This window comes from Danio aesculapii, chromosome 25 (assembly GCF_903798145.1).
Source record: "Danio aesculapii chromosome 25, fDanAes4.1, whole genome shotgun sequence".
Classification (NCBI taxonomy): Eukaryota; Metazoa; Chordata; class Actinopteri; order Cypriniformes; family Danionidae; genus Danio; species Danio aesculapii.
The window spans coordinates 36,497,115-36,512,709 of record NC_079459.1 but is presented as its reverse complement, the minus strand read 5'-3'; the positions used below and the strand labels follow the sequence as shown (position 1 = coordinate 36,512,709).

General features: G+C 35.4%; 1 protein-coding gene across 1 annotated transcript in view; it reads right to left on the bottom strand.

The window, feature by feature from the left end:
- Window positions 1-15,595, bottom strand: part of myo9ab (myosin IXAb) — a 77,393-nt gene that overhangs the window by 37,117 nt on the left and 24,681 nt on the right. The window contains exons 9-18 of the mRNA XM_056451545.1: window positions 14,797-14,886; window positions 12,936-13,052; window positions 12,228-12,362; window positions 11,553-11,674; window positions 8,928-9,069; window positions 6,853-7,051; window positions 2,981-3,094; window positions 2,821-2,890; window positions 494-607; window positions 373-412 (exon numbers count right to left, since the gene is read on the bottom strand). Of these exons, the coding sequence (XP_056307520.1) occupies window positions 373-412; window positions 494-607; window positions 2,821-2,890; window positions 2,981-3,094; window positions 6,853-7,051; window positions 8,928-9,069; window positions 11,553-11,674; window positions 12,228-12,362; window positions 12,936-13,052; window positions 14,797-14,886 (1,143 nt within the window). The remainder of the gene's footprint in view (window positions 1-372; window positions 413-493; window positions 608-2,820; window positions 2,891-2,980; window positions 3,095-6,852; window positions 7,052-8,927; window positions 9,070-11,552; window positions 11,675-12,227; window positions 12,363-12,935; window positions 13,053-14,796; window positions 14,887-15,595) is intronic.

Genomic DNA, 15,595 nt, shown 5'->3' with positions numbered 1-15,595 from the left:
TGTTTTATCTTCTACCTTTACCTTTTAAGCTTTTTTATATGTGTGTGTGTATATGCAGAGGTTTACGTATGTGTATATGTATGTGCGTAAATACATGTATTATTTGTATGTGTATTTGTATTATAAGCTACTTGTGTGCATCATGAATTCAATTGCCCCTAGAGGACAAATAACGTCTTAACTAAACTAAGCTCAACTCAATTCAAGTTTATTTCTATAGTGCTTTTCCCAAGAATTATTGTTTCAAAGCAGCTTTATCGGTGCACATTATTGCACAGATGTATGATTACCAATTTTATTATAATTACTGTATGCATTTGAAAAGGATACAGATTTGAAAAACAATGCCTATATCATAGGTGTGAGGTTTACCTTGGGGAGGCTGGGCTTGGGCTTGTAGTTCTTGTTTCTCCTTCAGAAAAACAGAGTTAGTTTGTACTGTCGGACAGAGCGTGACTTTGAGCCTTTGTTTATTCGTTTATTTGAGACTCACATGAGGATTCCCTGCGCTCGCTCCAGTAGACGGTTATTAACGGAGTTGACGAAGATTCCCTCGTCTTCATGAGCGAACGAGGAGACGCGCTCAGATCTCCAACCACGACCGTTACTGAGACAGACAGAAAGAAATATATTAATAACTAAAAATAGGTCATACATAAATTAAATAATAAATAGAAAAATAGCAAATAAAATGCTGAAAATATGCTAAATGTTTTTAATCGCAATTATTCATAAATGCTTTACACATTATAAATGTATGTATTCTAAATGACTGTTTTTAAATGTCTAAAAATAACTATGGTAATCTACATGAAATGATGTATGTTCATAAATAAGTGTTTTATTTTTACACTAAGTTCATAAACTTGGTCAGTAATATTTTTGATGAATTAAATAATTGGAGTTATCGATTACAAACGATTTATAAAATAGCATAAAGACAATTACACGTGCACATAACAATGACAATGACTGTATTTTTTTTATTATGGTAAAAGTTGATTTATAATACCATAATGCCTGATTGTGGTATTTTATTTCTTTACCTGTTATAAAATAACTATAAATACTTTATATGTTTAAATAAAAGCTCATTTAGATATTTTGTACAATTGTTACAAAAATAAGATTTTTTAAATTAAAACTTTATTATTGTTATAATAATTTCAAAACTTATATTTACTGTAAAATATATATTTAACAATTATTAAATACCCATTATTTATTCTTAATCATATTAAAATAAATAAGTGAAATAAAACTAAGAATTTTATAAATAAATAATATTAACTAATATTAATTAATATAAATATAAATATTAATATTAATAATATTATTAATAAAATTAATAATTTAAAAACAATTATTTTTACATTATTAGCAGCATACTTCATGTTAAATTATTTACTTTATTAACCTGTACAAGTCCTAAGAGGCCATGCATTATATTATTTTTTCTCTCTTGTTTTGTCGTGATCTCGACATAACAATAAGTTGTTTTCTCGTGATAAAATTTTTTTTTGCTTTTATTTATTTATTATTATTAATATCAGGCCAATGTATGACCAGGCCACCTATTTTTTTCTGCCTGGATGCCTTAGACATGCCTACACATAGCCGCGGGAAAGTTAAGAGTGCAATACACAGGCTTGTACGGAAGTGTTAAGGCGTTTTTATAGAAATCAATTTAGTTTAGCTGGACATGTGATATGGATATGAGGGAGGCGCCTCGCGTCAGTTTAAAGCAGCTCTGAGCGATGAGAAAGATACGAAATGACGGATCCAAAAGCGCAAGAGAAGGATTGCTTTTTAAATTTCTTTGTTTAAAATAGAGTTGGTCTGGGATGTCAATTTCCACAAACTCCCGTGATCGATCATCATTTAAATTAACGATCAATTATAGATTAATCGTTAATCACCACTCCATCATAAACACAATAGACAGGCTACTTCCCGCAGTAATGTGCTAGTAGCTTCATATCGCATCAATTGCAGGGATTCACTTTTTAAAGTAAAAGCAGGATCTTCATCATTCTTTATTATTTAATTCATACATGCAGCAACTAATTTTTCACCATACAGAGCTGCTTTAAAATGGTAACAGTTGAGGGAATATAATTGTAAATAATGATATATAAACATATACATGAATATAATAATGGATGTACATTAATCATGAGCATGTTATTATGGCTGTTCTGAACGCCTTTAATGTGCTGCATGAATGCACGTCTGCAGTTATGCTATTCTTTCCCTGTTCGCAGAGCCGGTGCAGACTCACTGGCCAGACATTGGCCAGATATTAATAATAATAATAATAATTAATACATAAATAAATAAGGCATGAGAAATCAAGAGAAAACAACTTTTTGTTATGTCGAGATCACGAGATAACGAGAGAAAAAAAATATTTTAATGCATGTCCTCTTAGGGCTTCCGTAATTTTTACTGCATCAATAAAATAAACATTAAAAAACCACATGTATTATTATCTATTAAAAATAAACCTGCATAAAAGCTCTGATTGACTTTTTCATATATAATACTATAGCTATACCTACAATAATATATATATATATAGATGATTTATTTTGGATTATTATTTTAGACTACTGTTATTAGTATTTTTATAAGACTATTACTTTAAAATTCAGTACAATTATTAATAATTATTGAATATTAATGCATTTTTAGCTGCAATATTTTTTAAGTGAAAGTAAATGCATTGTTGAATTCTATTTATTTCTCCATTCTATTTCAGGTCATTGTGTGCGTGTGTGTGTGTGTGTGTGTGTGTGTATGTATTTCTGCTATATTTACCTGCTGAAAGTGTTTGCTCCCTGCAGGTCTGAAAGCGGTGTTCGAGGGCTCCTTCTGCTCACACACGAGTCTGACATTCACAACACACACACACACATGCCGTCAGACTCCTAGTCAACGTTTATTAGCTAAAACACACTCCTGAACCAGCCGCTCTTACTGTATCTGTCGTCTTTGCAGCGCTGCAGGATCTCAAGGCTGCGCTGGTGAACGGGGTGATGCAGAAAGCTGAAACTGTCCACACTTTTCTGAGGCTGAAGATGAACATCAGAGCCTGGAGAAGCAGAGAGAAATGCAGAACACGTGTGAGTAAAAGCAAGAAGAGCAGCTTCATAAATGATTGATCACGCTCTCATGTACGATTGTTGAGGAAGATCGACTGTGTTTCTGCATCAATAAACACTTTAATAATAGAGCATTTATCACTGAGATGTTTACTAACATACTGTATGTGCAACTCGACCAGCCAATCAGTTTTCAGTATTTATATCATATTTAAATAGCTTCTAAACAAAATAATATTAATAAATGTGCTGTGTTTTAGTGTTTACAGAGCAAATGTGCTGTGTTTTAGTGTTTACAGAGCAAATGTGCTGTGTTTTGAGTGTTTACGGAGCAGATGTGCTGTGTTTTAGTGTTTATGGAGCAGATATACTGTATTTTGAGAGTTTATGGAGCAGATATACTGTATTTTGAGTGTTTATGGAGCAGATGTGCTGTATTTTGAGTGTTTATGGAGCAGATGTGCTGTATTTTGAGTGTTTATGGAGCAGATGTGCTGTATTTTGAGTGTTTACAGAGCAGATGTGCTGTATTTTGAGTGTTTATGGAGCAGATGTGCTGTATTTTGAGTGTTTACAGAGCAGATGTGCTCTATTTTGAGTGTTTACAGAGCAGATGTGCTGTATTTTGAGTGTTTATGGAGCAGATGTGCTGTATTTTGAGTGTTTACAGAGCAGATGTGCTGTATTTTGAGTGTTTATGGAGCAGATGTGCTGTATTTTGAGTGTTTACAGAGCAGATGTGCTGTATTTTGAGTGTTTATGGAGCAGATGTGCTGTATTTTGAGTGTTTACAGAGCAGATGTGCTCTATTTTGAGTGTTTACAGAGCAGATGTGCTGTATTTTGAGTGTTTATGGAGCAGATGTACTGTATTTTGAGTGTTTATGGAGCAGATGTACTGTATTTTGAGTGTTTATGGAGCAGATGTGCTGTATTTTGAGTGTTTATGGAGCAGATGTGCTGTATTTTGAGTGTTTATGGAGCAGATGTACTGTATTTTGAGTGTTTATGGAGCAGATGTGCTGTATTTTGAGTGTTTATGGAGCAGATGTGCTGTATTTTGAGTGTATATAGAGCAGATGTACTGTATTTTGAGTGTTTATGGAGCAGATGTACTGTATTTGAGTGTTTATGGAGCAGATGTGCTTTATTTTAAGTGTTTACGGAGCAGATGTGCTGTATTTTGAGTGTTTATGGAGCAGATGTACTGTATTTTGAGTGTTTCTGGAGCAGATGTGCTGTTTTTGAGTGTTTATGGAGCAGATGTGCTGTATTTTGAGTGTTTATGGAGCAGATGTACTGTATTTTGAGTGTTTATGGAGCAGATGTGCTTTATTTTAAGTGTTTACGGAGCAGATGTGCTGTATTTTGAGTGTTTATGGAGCAGATGTGCTGTATTTTGAGTGTTTATGGAGCAGATGTGCTGTATTTTGAGTGTTTATGGAGCAGATGTGCTGTATTTTGAGTGTTTATGGAGCAGATGTACTGTATTTTGAGTGTTTATGGAGCAGATGTGCTGTATTTTGAGTGTATATAGAGCAGATGTACTGTATTTTGAGTGTTTATGGAGCAGATGTACTGTATTTTGAGTGTTTATGGAGCAGATGTGCTTTATTTTAAGTGTTTACGGAGCAGATGTGCTGTATTTTGAGTGTTTACGGAGCAGATATGCTGTATTTTGAGTGTTTATGGAGCAGATGTGCTGTATTTTGAGTGTTTATGGAGCAGATGTGCTGTATTGTGAGTGTTTATGGAGCAGATGTGCTGTATTGTGAGTGTTTATGGAGCAGATGTGCTGTATTGTGAGTGTTTATGGAGCAGATGTGCTGTATTTTGAGTGTTTATGGAGCAGATGTGCTGTATTTTGAGTGTTTGTGGAGCAGATGTGCTGTATTTTGAGTGTTTGTGGAGCAGATGTGCTGTATTTTGAGTGTTTATGGAGCAGATGTGCTCTATTTTGAGTGTTTACGGAGCAGATGTGCTGTATTTTGAGTGTTTATGGAGCAGATGTACTGTATTTTGAGTGTTTATGGAGCAGATGTGCTGTATTTTGAGTGTTTATGGAGCAGATGTGCTGTATTTTGAGTGTTTATGGAGCAGATGTGCTGTATTTTGAGTGTTTATGGAGCAGATGTGCTGTATTTTGAGTGTTTATGGAGCAGATGTGCTGTATTTTGAGTGTTTATGGAGCAGATGTGCTGTATTTTGAGTGTTTATGGAGCAGATGTGCTGTATTTTGAGTGTTTATGGAGCAGATGTGCTGTATTTTGAGTATTTATGGAGCAGATGTGCTGTATTTTGAGTGTTTATGGAGCAGATGTGCAGTATTTTGAGTGTTTATGGAGCAGATATACTGCATTTTGAGTGTTTACAGAGCAGATGTGCTGTATTTTGAGTGTTTACAGAGCAGATGTGCTGTATTTTGAGTGTTTCTGGAGCAGATGTGCTGTTTTTGAGTGTTTATGGAGCAGATGTACTGTATTATGAGTGTTTATGGAGATATGTGCTGTATTTTGAGTGTTTATGGAGCAGATATACTGTATTTTGAGTGTTTATGAAGCAGACGTGCTGTATTTTGAGTATTTATGGAGCAGATGTGCTGTATTTTGAGTGTTTATGGAGCAGATGTGCTGTATTTTGAGTGTTTATGGAGCAAATGCGCTGTATTTTAAGTGTTTATGGAGCAGATGTGCTGTATTTTGAGTGTTTATGGAGCAGATGTGCTGTATTTTGAGTGTTTATGGAGCAGATGTGCTGTATTTTGAGTGTTTATGGAGCAGATGTGCTGTATTTTGAGTGTTTATGGAGCAGATGTGCTGTATTTTGAGTGTTTATGGAGATATGTGTTGTATTTTGAGTGTTTCTGGAGCAGATATACTGTATTTTGAGTGTTTATGGAGCAGACGTGCTGTATTTTGAGTATTTATGGAGCAGATGTACTCTATTTTGAGTGTTTACAGAGCAGATGTGCTGTATTTTGAGTGTTTATGGAGCAGATGTGCTGTATTTTGAGTGTTTATGGAGCAGATGTACTGTATTATGAGTGTTTATGGAGATATGTGCTGTATTTTGAGTATTTATGGAGCAGATGTGCTGTATTTTGAGTGTTTCTGGAGCAGATATACTGTATTTTGAGTGTTTACAGAGCAGATGTGGTGTATTTTGAGTGTTTCTGGAGCAGATGTGCTGTATTTTGAGTGTTTATGGAGCAGATGTGCTGTATTTTGAGTGTTTATGGAGCAGATGTACTGTATTATGAGTGTTTATGGAGATATGTGCTGTATTTTGAGTGTTTATGGAGCAGATGTGCTGTATTTTGAGTGTTTCTGGAGCAGATATACTGTATTTTGAGTGTTTACAGAGCAGATGTGGTGTATTTTGAGTGTTTCTGGAGCAGATGTGCTGTATTTTGAGTGTTTATGGAGCAGATGTGCTGTATTTTTAGTGTTTATGGAGCAGATGTGCTGTATTTTGAGTGTTTACAGAGCAGATGTGCTGTATTTTTAGTGTTTATGGAGCAGATGTACTCTATTTTGAGTGTTTATGGAGATATGTGCTGTATTTTGAGTATTTATGGAGCAGATGTGCTGTATTTTGAGTGTTTACAGAGCAGATGTGCTGTAATTTGAGTGTTTACGAAGCAGATGTGCAGTATTTTGAGTGTTTATGGAGCAGATGTGCTGTATTTTGAGTGTATATAGAGCAGATGTGCTGTATTTTGAGTGATGTGATGCTGTATTTCCACTAACCACTGCTCCGGTTGTCTCTGTGCTGGCGTCCAGCACGTCTGAAGGCCACAAGTGCCCTGAAGAAGGCCCGAATCACAGCCCATCTAAAGCTGGCGACAGGATCCAGACCCATCAGCCCACAGATGAAGGCGTTTCTGCTGCTCTTCAACAGAGACACAATATCCGGACGCAGGTGATCTGTGTTCTTCTCCCGGAAATCCTGACGGCACAACAACACCTTATTATGGACGACTTATGGCTTTATTAATGACAAATGCATTCATTTATTTACCTTTGTGATTTCACACTGATGATGAGGATTAATCAATAAAATAATAAAAATTGAAATAGTATCTGTATGCTACAAATATATATATATTTTAGATTTTTTTCTTTCTATCTATCTATCTATCTATCTATCTATCTATCTATCTATCTATCTATCTATCTATCTATCTATCTATCTATCTATCTATCTATCTATCTATCTATCTATCTATCTATCTACCTACCTATCTACCTACCTATCTATCTATCTATCTGTCTGTCTGTCTGTCTGTCTATCTATCTATCACACATATACATATATACACATGCACGCACACACATACAAATTATTCAGACAAACAAACAAACAAACAAACAAACAAAAACAACTGTATTTTATATTAATTGTATTTCTTTATAATAATATTGTTTATTTTTTACAAATTAATAATTAAAATGAATAATAAAATAATAAACACATTTAAAAATGATCATAAAGCCACAGCAGTTTGTTATTGACATGAATATGTTGGGGACAAATATTCAGTCCAGAAGGTTGACATGAAGCATCTGCTGTTATAATCGACACATCTGCTGAAACGCCTTCAGTAAACACATAAAACACACACACAGACCAACAACATCTGCATGTGTGTGTGTGTTAGTGAAGATTTAGCCCTCTCCGCCAAACATGTGCTCCAGATTCACTCACAACCAAGAGACTGAATCCAACCAATCAGATTAATCCACAGAATTAGGTCACTGTGCGTGTGTGTGTGTGTGTGTGTGTGTGTGTGTGTGTGTGTGTGTGTGTGTGTGAACATATGCAAACGCTCAGTTAATCTCACACACACAGATATGAACATGCTCAACCCTCAGGATCTGTAAGACTGGTTTCACATTCTGCTCAGTTTTGCACCCAAAGAATCTGAATAGAAAGTGAATTGATGCCGATGTCTGTATTTCTTCGCGTTTAATCGCTGTATTAACACATCTGAATTTTATAAACTGTTTTAATGATATTTCCTTCACATTTCACGTTAAAAATTGAGAGATTTCATGTTATTTATTAATCATGCCAAAAAATCTACAATGCTAAATATTTATGTGCTTTTTAATAATCCTGAGAAATGTTATGAGATTATATCATTGTATAACATTATTATGAACATATAATATGAGAATTAAGTGCATTATCCCCATTGGAATGAATGTAATTCAATATATTTGATAAAAAACAGTTTATTAATAACATCAATACATATTTCTAATAAAAACAACATTCATATTTTTAAACTTTCAAACACAAAATCATCTGAGTTGCACAAACATTCAATTTTAGATGAAAAAGTAATATAATAAATATATATATAATTATTAATAAATATAGATTTTTTATACATTTTTTATATTTACTTTTTTATTTTATTTTAAATGTTTTATTACCATTATTGTCTTTGTATTATTATGCTTATTTCATGCATTTCTTTTTTTATTGTTGTTGTGTTTTTTGGTAATTACTGAAAAATGTTTAATAAAAAAACAATTAATAAAAAGTCAGGCCAAAAAAGTGATGAATGATTAATAGAACAAATATATTTGATAAAAGTTTGATCAAGCTCATATAACTTTATATGTCATATTATATATCATATATTTGTACCTTATTTAATTTTGTCTATTGCACATTGTCTTAGCACATCAAGTTCATCTCTTAAACAACAAGCTGAAATCCAATATGCATAAATTAAATTAATTTGAGTGAGTGTTTGAAGTTCAGTGAACGTTAATAATGGTGATATCTGTGTTAAATGTGTGTTTGTTCTGACCTTGATGCTGTATTTGACCTTGCCGGCGTAATGGCGGATGATGAACGCCGGCTCCATGACGGCTGGAAACTCCATATAAGCGTTTCCTTCGTGCTGCCGCTTGAACTTGTCCAGCAGAGTCTGATTGGACGCCTGCGGGAAACTACAACCACAACACACACACATATATTAACACACAATACACACAGATTCTTCAGGAAACACACATTATTTATACACAGATGTAATGCTGGGTTAACACCAAATGAAAAATTAAGTATTTGTGAGTTAGATTTCATAAAAAGTCAATGCAAATGCACATACATAGAATTTCCACCGGGTGGCGCAAATAACACCGAATGCATGACACGCTTGGGAAAAACACATGGAATTCTCTCAATTGCATTTTCAACTTGAACAAAAACTTCATGCGAGCTGAAGAACACCCAGTGAGTAATCTAGAGCCAGTGACGCGACTCGCATGTTATCTTTGCGTTAAGTGTGAACCCAGCGTAATCCTTTAGACTTTAATATTTCATTAGTACTGTGCAATAAAACAATCTACAATGGTGAAATAAAAAGAAGGTACCAATGATGATGCAATCATGAAACAATTTTGCAACAAAATCAATGCTTATTTTTCAGACTCATTTTGTCAGGTGAGTTTTTTTTTGTCTGGTGCATTTTGTCAGGTGAGTGATTTCATCATTTTGTCTGGAGCTTTGTCTCTGCATTTTGCCAGGTGAGTTTGTTTGTCGTTTTGTATGCTGTGTATTGTCAGGTGCGTTTCGTCAGGTCAGTTCTGTGTGTCGTTTCATCTGCTGCATTTGGTCAGTTGAGTTTCGTTAGGCAAGTTTTATTTGCTGTGTTTTGTCAGGTGATTTTTGTTGTTTTTCGTATAGTCAGGTGAGATCTGAATGTTGCATATTGTCAGATGAGTTTAGTATGGTGTGTTTTGTCAGTGAAGTTTTGTTTGTCCTGTTTTATAAGGCGAGTTTCGTTAGGCAAGTTTCATGTGTTGTGTTTTGTCTGGTGTATTTTGTTTTTCATCTGTTTCGTATTGTTAGGTGAGTTTTGTTTGCTGTGTTTTGTCTGGTGTATTTTGTTTTTCATCTGTTTCGTATTGTTAGGTGTTTTGTTTGCTGTGTTTTGTCTGGTGTATTTTTATCTGTTGTGTTTTGTCAGGTGAATTTTGTTTTTTGTGTTTCGTCTGTTGCATTTTGTCAAGTGAGTTTTGTTAGGTAAGGTTTTATTTGCCGTGTATTGTCAGGTGATTTTTGTTTGTTGTGTTTTGTCTGTTGCGTTTTGTCAGGTGAGTTTTGTTTGCTGCATTTTGCCTGTTGCGTTTTGACAGGTGAATTCTGTTGTTTTTGTCTATTGTGTGTTGTCAGATAAGTATTGTTTTTTGTGTTTTATCTAGTGTGTTTTGTCTGTTGCGTTTTGTTAGGTGAGTTTTGTTTGCTGCATTTTGCCTGTTGCGTTTTGTCAGGTGAATTTTGTTGTTTTTGTCTGTTGCGTTTTGTCAGATAAGTATTGTTTTTTGTGTTTTATCTAGTGTGTTTTGTCTGTTGCGTTTTGTTAGGTGAGTTTTGTTTGCTGCATTTGATCAGGTGGGTTTAATTTGTGTTTTGTCTGTTGCGTTTTGCTAGGCGAGTTTTGTTTGCTGCATTTCATCTGGTGAGTTTTGTTGTTTTTCGTATTGCCAGGTGAGATCTGAATGTTGCGTATTGTCGGAGGAGTTTAGTACGGTGTGTTTTGTCAGTGAAGTTTTGTTTGTCCTGTTTTGTTAGGCGAGTTTCGCTAGGCAAGTTTCATTTGCTGTGTTTTTTCAATTCAATTCAATTCCCCTTTATTTGTATAGCGCTTATACAATGTAGATTGTGTCAAAGCAGCTTCACATAAAAGGTCACAGTAAATAGGAACAGTGTAGTTCAGTTTTTAGTGTTTAAGTTCAGTTCAGTTGAGCTCAGTTCAGTGTGGTTTAATAATCACTACTGAGAGTCCAAACACTGAAGAGCAAATCCAACGATGCGCAGCTCTATAGATCCTGAACCATGCAAGCCAGAGGCGACAGCTGAGAAAAACTTCACTAATGGCGGAAGTGAAGAAAAAAAACTTTGAGAGAAACCAGGCTCAGTTTTGTCAGATGTATTTTGTTTATTGTCTGTTTCGTATTGTTAGGTGAGTTTTGTTTGCTGTGTTTGTCTGGTGTACTTTCATTTGTTGTGTTTTGTCAGTTGAGTTTAGTTTTTTGTTTCGCCTGTTGCATTTTTGTCTGGTGATTTTTGTTAGGTAAAATTCGTTTATAGTGTTTTGTCAGGTGTGTTTTGTTTGTGTTTTGTTTGTGTTTTGTCAGGTGTGTTTTGTTTGTGTTTTGTCTGTTGCGTTTTGTCAGGTGTGTTTTGCTTTTTGTCTAGTGTGTTTTGTCTGTTGCATTTTGTCAGGTGAGTTTTGTTTTGTGTTTTGTCTGTTGCGTTTTGTCAGGTGTGTTTTGTTTGTGTTTTGTCTGTTGCGTTTTGTCAGGTGTGTTTTGTTTGTGTTTTGTCTGTTGCGTTTTGTCAGGTGAGTTTAGTTTGTGTTTTGTTTGCTGCATTTTATCAGGTGAGTTTTGTTTGTTGTGTTTGTGTGCTGTGCAGAGAGACTCACTTGCACTCCTCGTCCAGCAGGTGGAGCAGTGCTGTTGGCTTCTTACTGATGAGATTAATGCAGGCCGTATTATCAATATAATCGATCATGTGCCAGTTGATGCCCTCCGATCGATACTCCTCCTGATCAGATAAGACATCAAAACTTAAATCCTCTTTAACTTTTAATATAACATCTTTCCACTTCATTTTTCCATTATTTATAAAACTCCAACATAACGCTTTATTTGAGGATGACAAGTTTACACCATGTGACAATAATAGAGTTTATAGTCAATAGTAAATTAGCTACTGCGGCTTTTCTGAAGCACAAACATCAAAAACCTAACACTATTCCAACCTGTATAAGCATAAAGATCGTAAACCACCCTCAGGTTTGATCATATTCAGAGAACGCTGTGTTTAATAATTAAAATGTAAAAACAAGAGAGAAATCATATAAAATTATATTGATATTTAATTTGTATTATTATTATAACTATTTTTGATGGATTCTAATATAAAAATAATGGTCTGCTAATATTAAAAATAAGACATTGCAAATGTAAATGTTTGGCAGTAATGCTGCTATTGCATTGCTGCCACCGTAGAGCAACTCCTCCTGATCAGATGTCCATGAGTGAGTGTCTATATGTAATAATGAAGATCATGTGACGTTCGCTAATGACTTCTTCACCTGCTCCAGTTTGAAGACGTGCTGGTTAAAGTAATGCTGCAGCGTCTCGTTGGCGAAGTTGATGCAGAACTGCTCGAAGCTGTTGTTCTCGTAGTCCTCGAAACCGAAGATGTCCAACACGCCAATGGACAGGATCTGAAACACACACACACACACGTATTGTCTATGTGAACAGGAATGATTATTAATACTCGAGTAGGAGAAGTGTGAATGTGAAAGTAGCGCTGGTGTAGGAGGCTGCGTGACGTGCTGTACACCAGATGACTCTATGGCAAGAAATAAGCACTAGAACATTCTCTGGATCTATTAGGTGTGTGTGTGTTTGGTAAAAACGTTAATGTGATCTGATAACATTTCAGTCAAATATCTAATACAAATATACTGTCATTCAGATCAGTTTCTTTATTTAGTTACTGTAGAAAAACACGTTTCAATCTGCTGCTGTTGTTGTATTTTTGATAAATCATCATTAATATGAGGAACAATCAGCTTGACATCACAGATATACATTAAACACTGCTGTATTTTCACACAGGAGACAGATCTGCTGGACTCTAATCATTTGTCGCATGTATTTGTCGTATTTCTGATCGAATAAAAGCAGCCAGACGAGCAGAAGAGGTGCAAAAACATGTCAGAAGATTGTGTGTGTGTGTGAGAATGTGTATGTACATGTGTGTGTGTGTATGTACATGTGTGTGTGTGTACCTTTGCTGAATCCTCCAGGTCTTTGTTATACAGCAGTGCGTGGTTTGTGCGGAAGACGATCCAGTCGAACAGAGCGCAGTACAGAGACTTGGCCATCGAGTCCCTGACTGTTCCCGCCTGCACGCACACACACACACACACACACACACACACCAGTGTCACATCCTCATAAACATATACATCATTGAAGAAAACATGAGCGACGTCTGACCATGTAAAACCACAAATATCTTGTGTGTGTGTGTGTGTGTGTGTGAGAGAGAGTGAGTGTGTGTTTGTATTCTAGTGTGTGTTTGAATGTCTATATGTGTGTGAGAGAATGCTTCAATGACTGTCTTTGTGTGTGTTTATTTATTTTTTTGAGTGTGTGTGTGTGTGTGTGTGTATTTGAGTGTCTGTGAGTCTGTATTTGTAGTAAAGTTTGTCTGTGTGTATCAGTGTGTCTTGTGTTTTTGTATTTGAAAGTGTGTTTGACTGTCTATTTGTATGTGTGTGTGAGAGTGTGTTTATTTGTCTTTGTATATGTGTGTGAGTGTCTACATGTATGTGTGTTTTTTATATATATATATATGTATGTGTGTGTGTGCGCATATGAGTGAGTATATGAGTGTTTGTGAGTCTGTGTGTGTATTTGTAGTAGAGAGAGAGTGTGTGTGTGTGTTTATCAGTGTGTGTTTCTCTCAAAGGGAAACTGGTTAGACAGATATCTCCATAAATCCACAATCACTATGGTCATCCTGGGTGTCTCATAAGTAGATTTTTCATTCTCTTTTGCCATGAGCATCACTTACACTCTGAATGAGCTAATGCTAACACACACACACACACACACACACACACACACACACACACACACAGACAGACACAGACACACACACACACACACACACACACACACACACACACACACACACACACACAGTCCACAGATGAGATGCTCAGATTCACAATAAACTCTCCTGCAGAAGAAGATCTGCATTATTGATTCTCTTATTTTTAGCAGAACTCTGGAGGAGGGACCAAATATTACATAAAGCCCCCATGAGTGATTCATTATTCACACACTGAACACAGGAGGAGACACACACTTCATGACGCTTCTGGAGACTTTAAATAAAGGAGAAAACTACATCTGAACATACTGACCACAGAGAGAGAGAGACATGTATATGAGTGAGAGTGTGTCTCTCTGTCTGTGTGCGTGTGTGTATATATATATATATACACATACGTATGTGTGTGTGTGTGTGTGACATACTTTATCATACACATATAATACACATTTCAACTTTCAGATAAATATTCATGACCTAATGTTTCATGTAACGTCTATGTGTAAAGTCAGAATTATTCGCCCCCCTCAGGAATTTCTCACAGTATTTCCTCTAATATTTTTTCTTCTGGAGAAAGTCTTATTTGTTTTATTTCAGCTAGAATAAAAGCAGTTCTTAATTGTTTTAAACCCATTTTAAGGTCAATATTATTAGCCCCCTTCAGCAATATTAGTTTTGGATTGTCTCCAGAATAAACCACTGTTATACAATGACTTGCCTAATTACCCTAACTTTACCCTAATTACCCTAGTTAAGCCTTTAAATGTCACTTTAAGCTGTATAGAAGTGTCTTGAAGAATATCTAGTCTAATATTATTTACTGTCTATAAAATAAACAGGAGGGGGAATAAATCTGACTTCAACTGCATATATAAAAATAAAGGGAACCCTTAAACAACACAATGTAACTCCCTTTATTTCTTTGAGCAGTATGTATGTATAATTAGAATGAAGTATTCCAGGCAGCCGTGTATTAAATGATTATATCTTCTATTGTTCTGAGATGTTTTTGATGTATATTTCCTGACCTCAGCTAGTTTGTACGGTACGATCAGTCTCTCTCCCACCGTCACGGTTTTGCGTGTCGTCAGTGCCTCAAAAAGCATCTCCTCTTTCACCTGCACAAGAAAAACACACACAAACCATCAGAACTGCAGATTTATGACTGATCAACATTAGTCTGAGGATGACTGTGGAAAGTAACAGGATTAAAAGATAATTCTGACTTGTCTTTCTAGACTTTTTTTTAGTAATTCTGAACTTCACATACACAGTTCTGGGTTTGCATTTGTAACACTGCTCCTCATATTCGACCTCCGTCCTTTGAACTGCAACTTTAAAATTGTGACTTGCGAATTGTGCGTTAACTCCTCAGAAATGCGACTACAACCTGAAGTCCTGAAAAACCTCAAAACTTAAAAAACTACTCCGGGAATGTGACTTTGAAACTGCGATTTCTGAAATGCAACTTAACTTTTTGGAAATCAGATGACAGACTTTTGTCTCAAGGTCACAGAAGTGCAACTTCAGAAATGCCACTTGCAAATTTGACTTATGAATTTGAATTATGTCTCAGAAATGCGACTTCAGAATTGCGACTTTGGAGTTCTCTTAACTCCACAGAAATGCAACTTTGGAAATACAACTTCACCATTGTGACTCCTCAGAAACATGACTTCAGAAGTGTCTTAACTCCACAGAAGTGCAACTTCAGAATTACGAATTAACTTCTCTGTAATGCACCTTCAGAAATGAGACTTCTAAGAAATACGACTTTGGAAATACAACTTTGCAATTGCAGATTCACTTCTTATAAATCTGACGTTG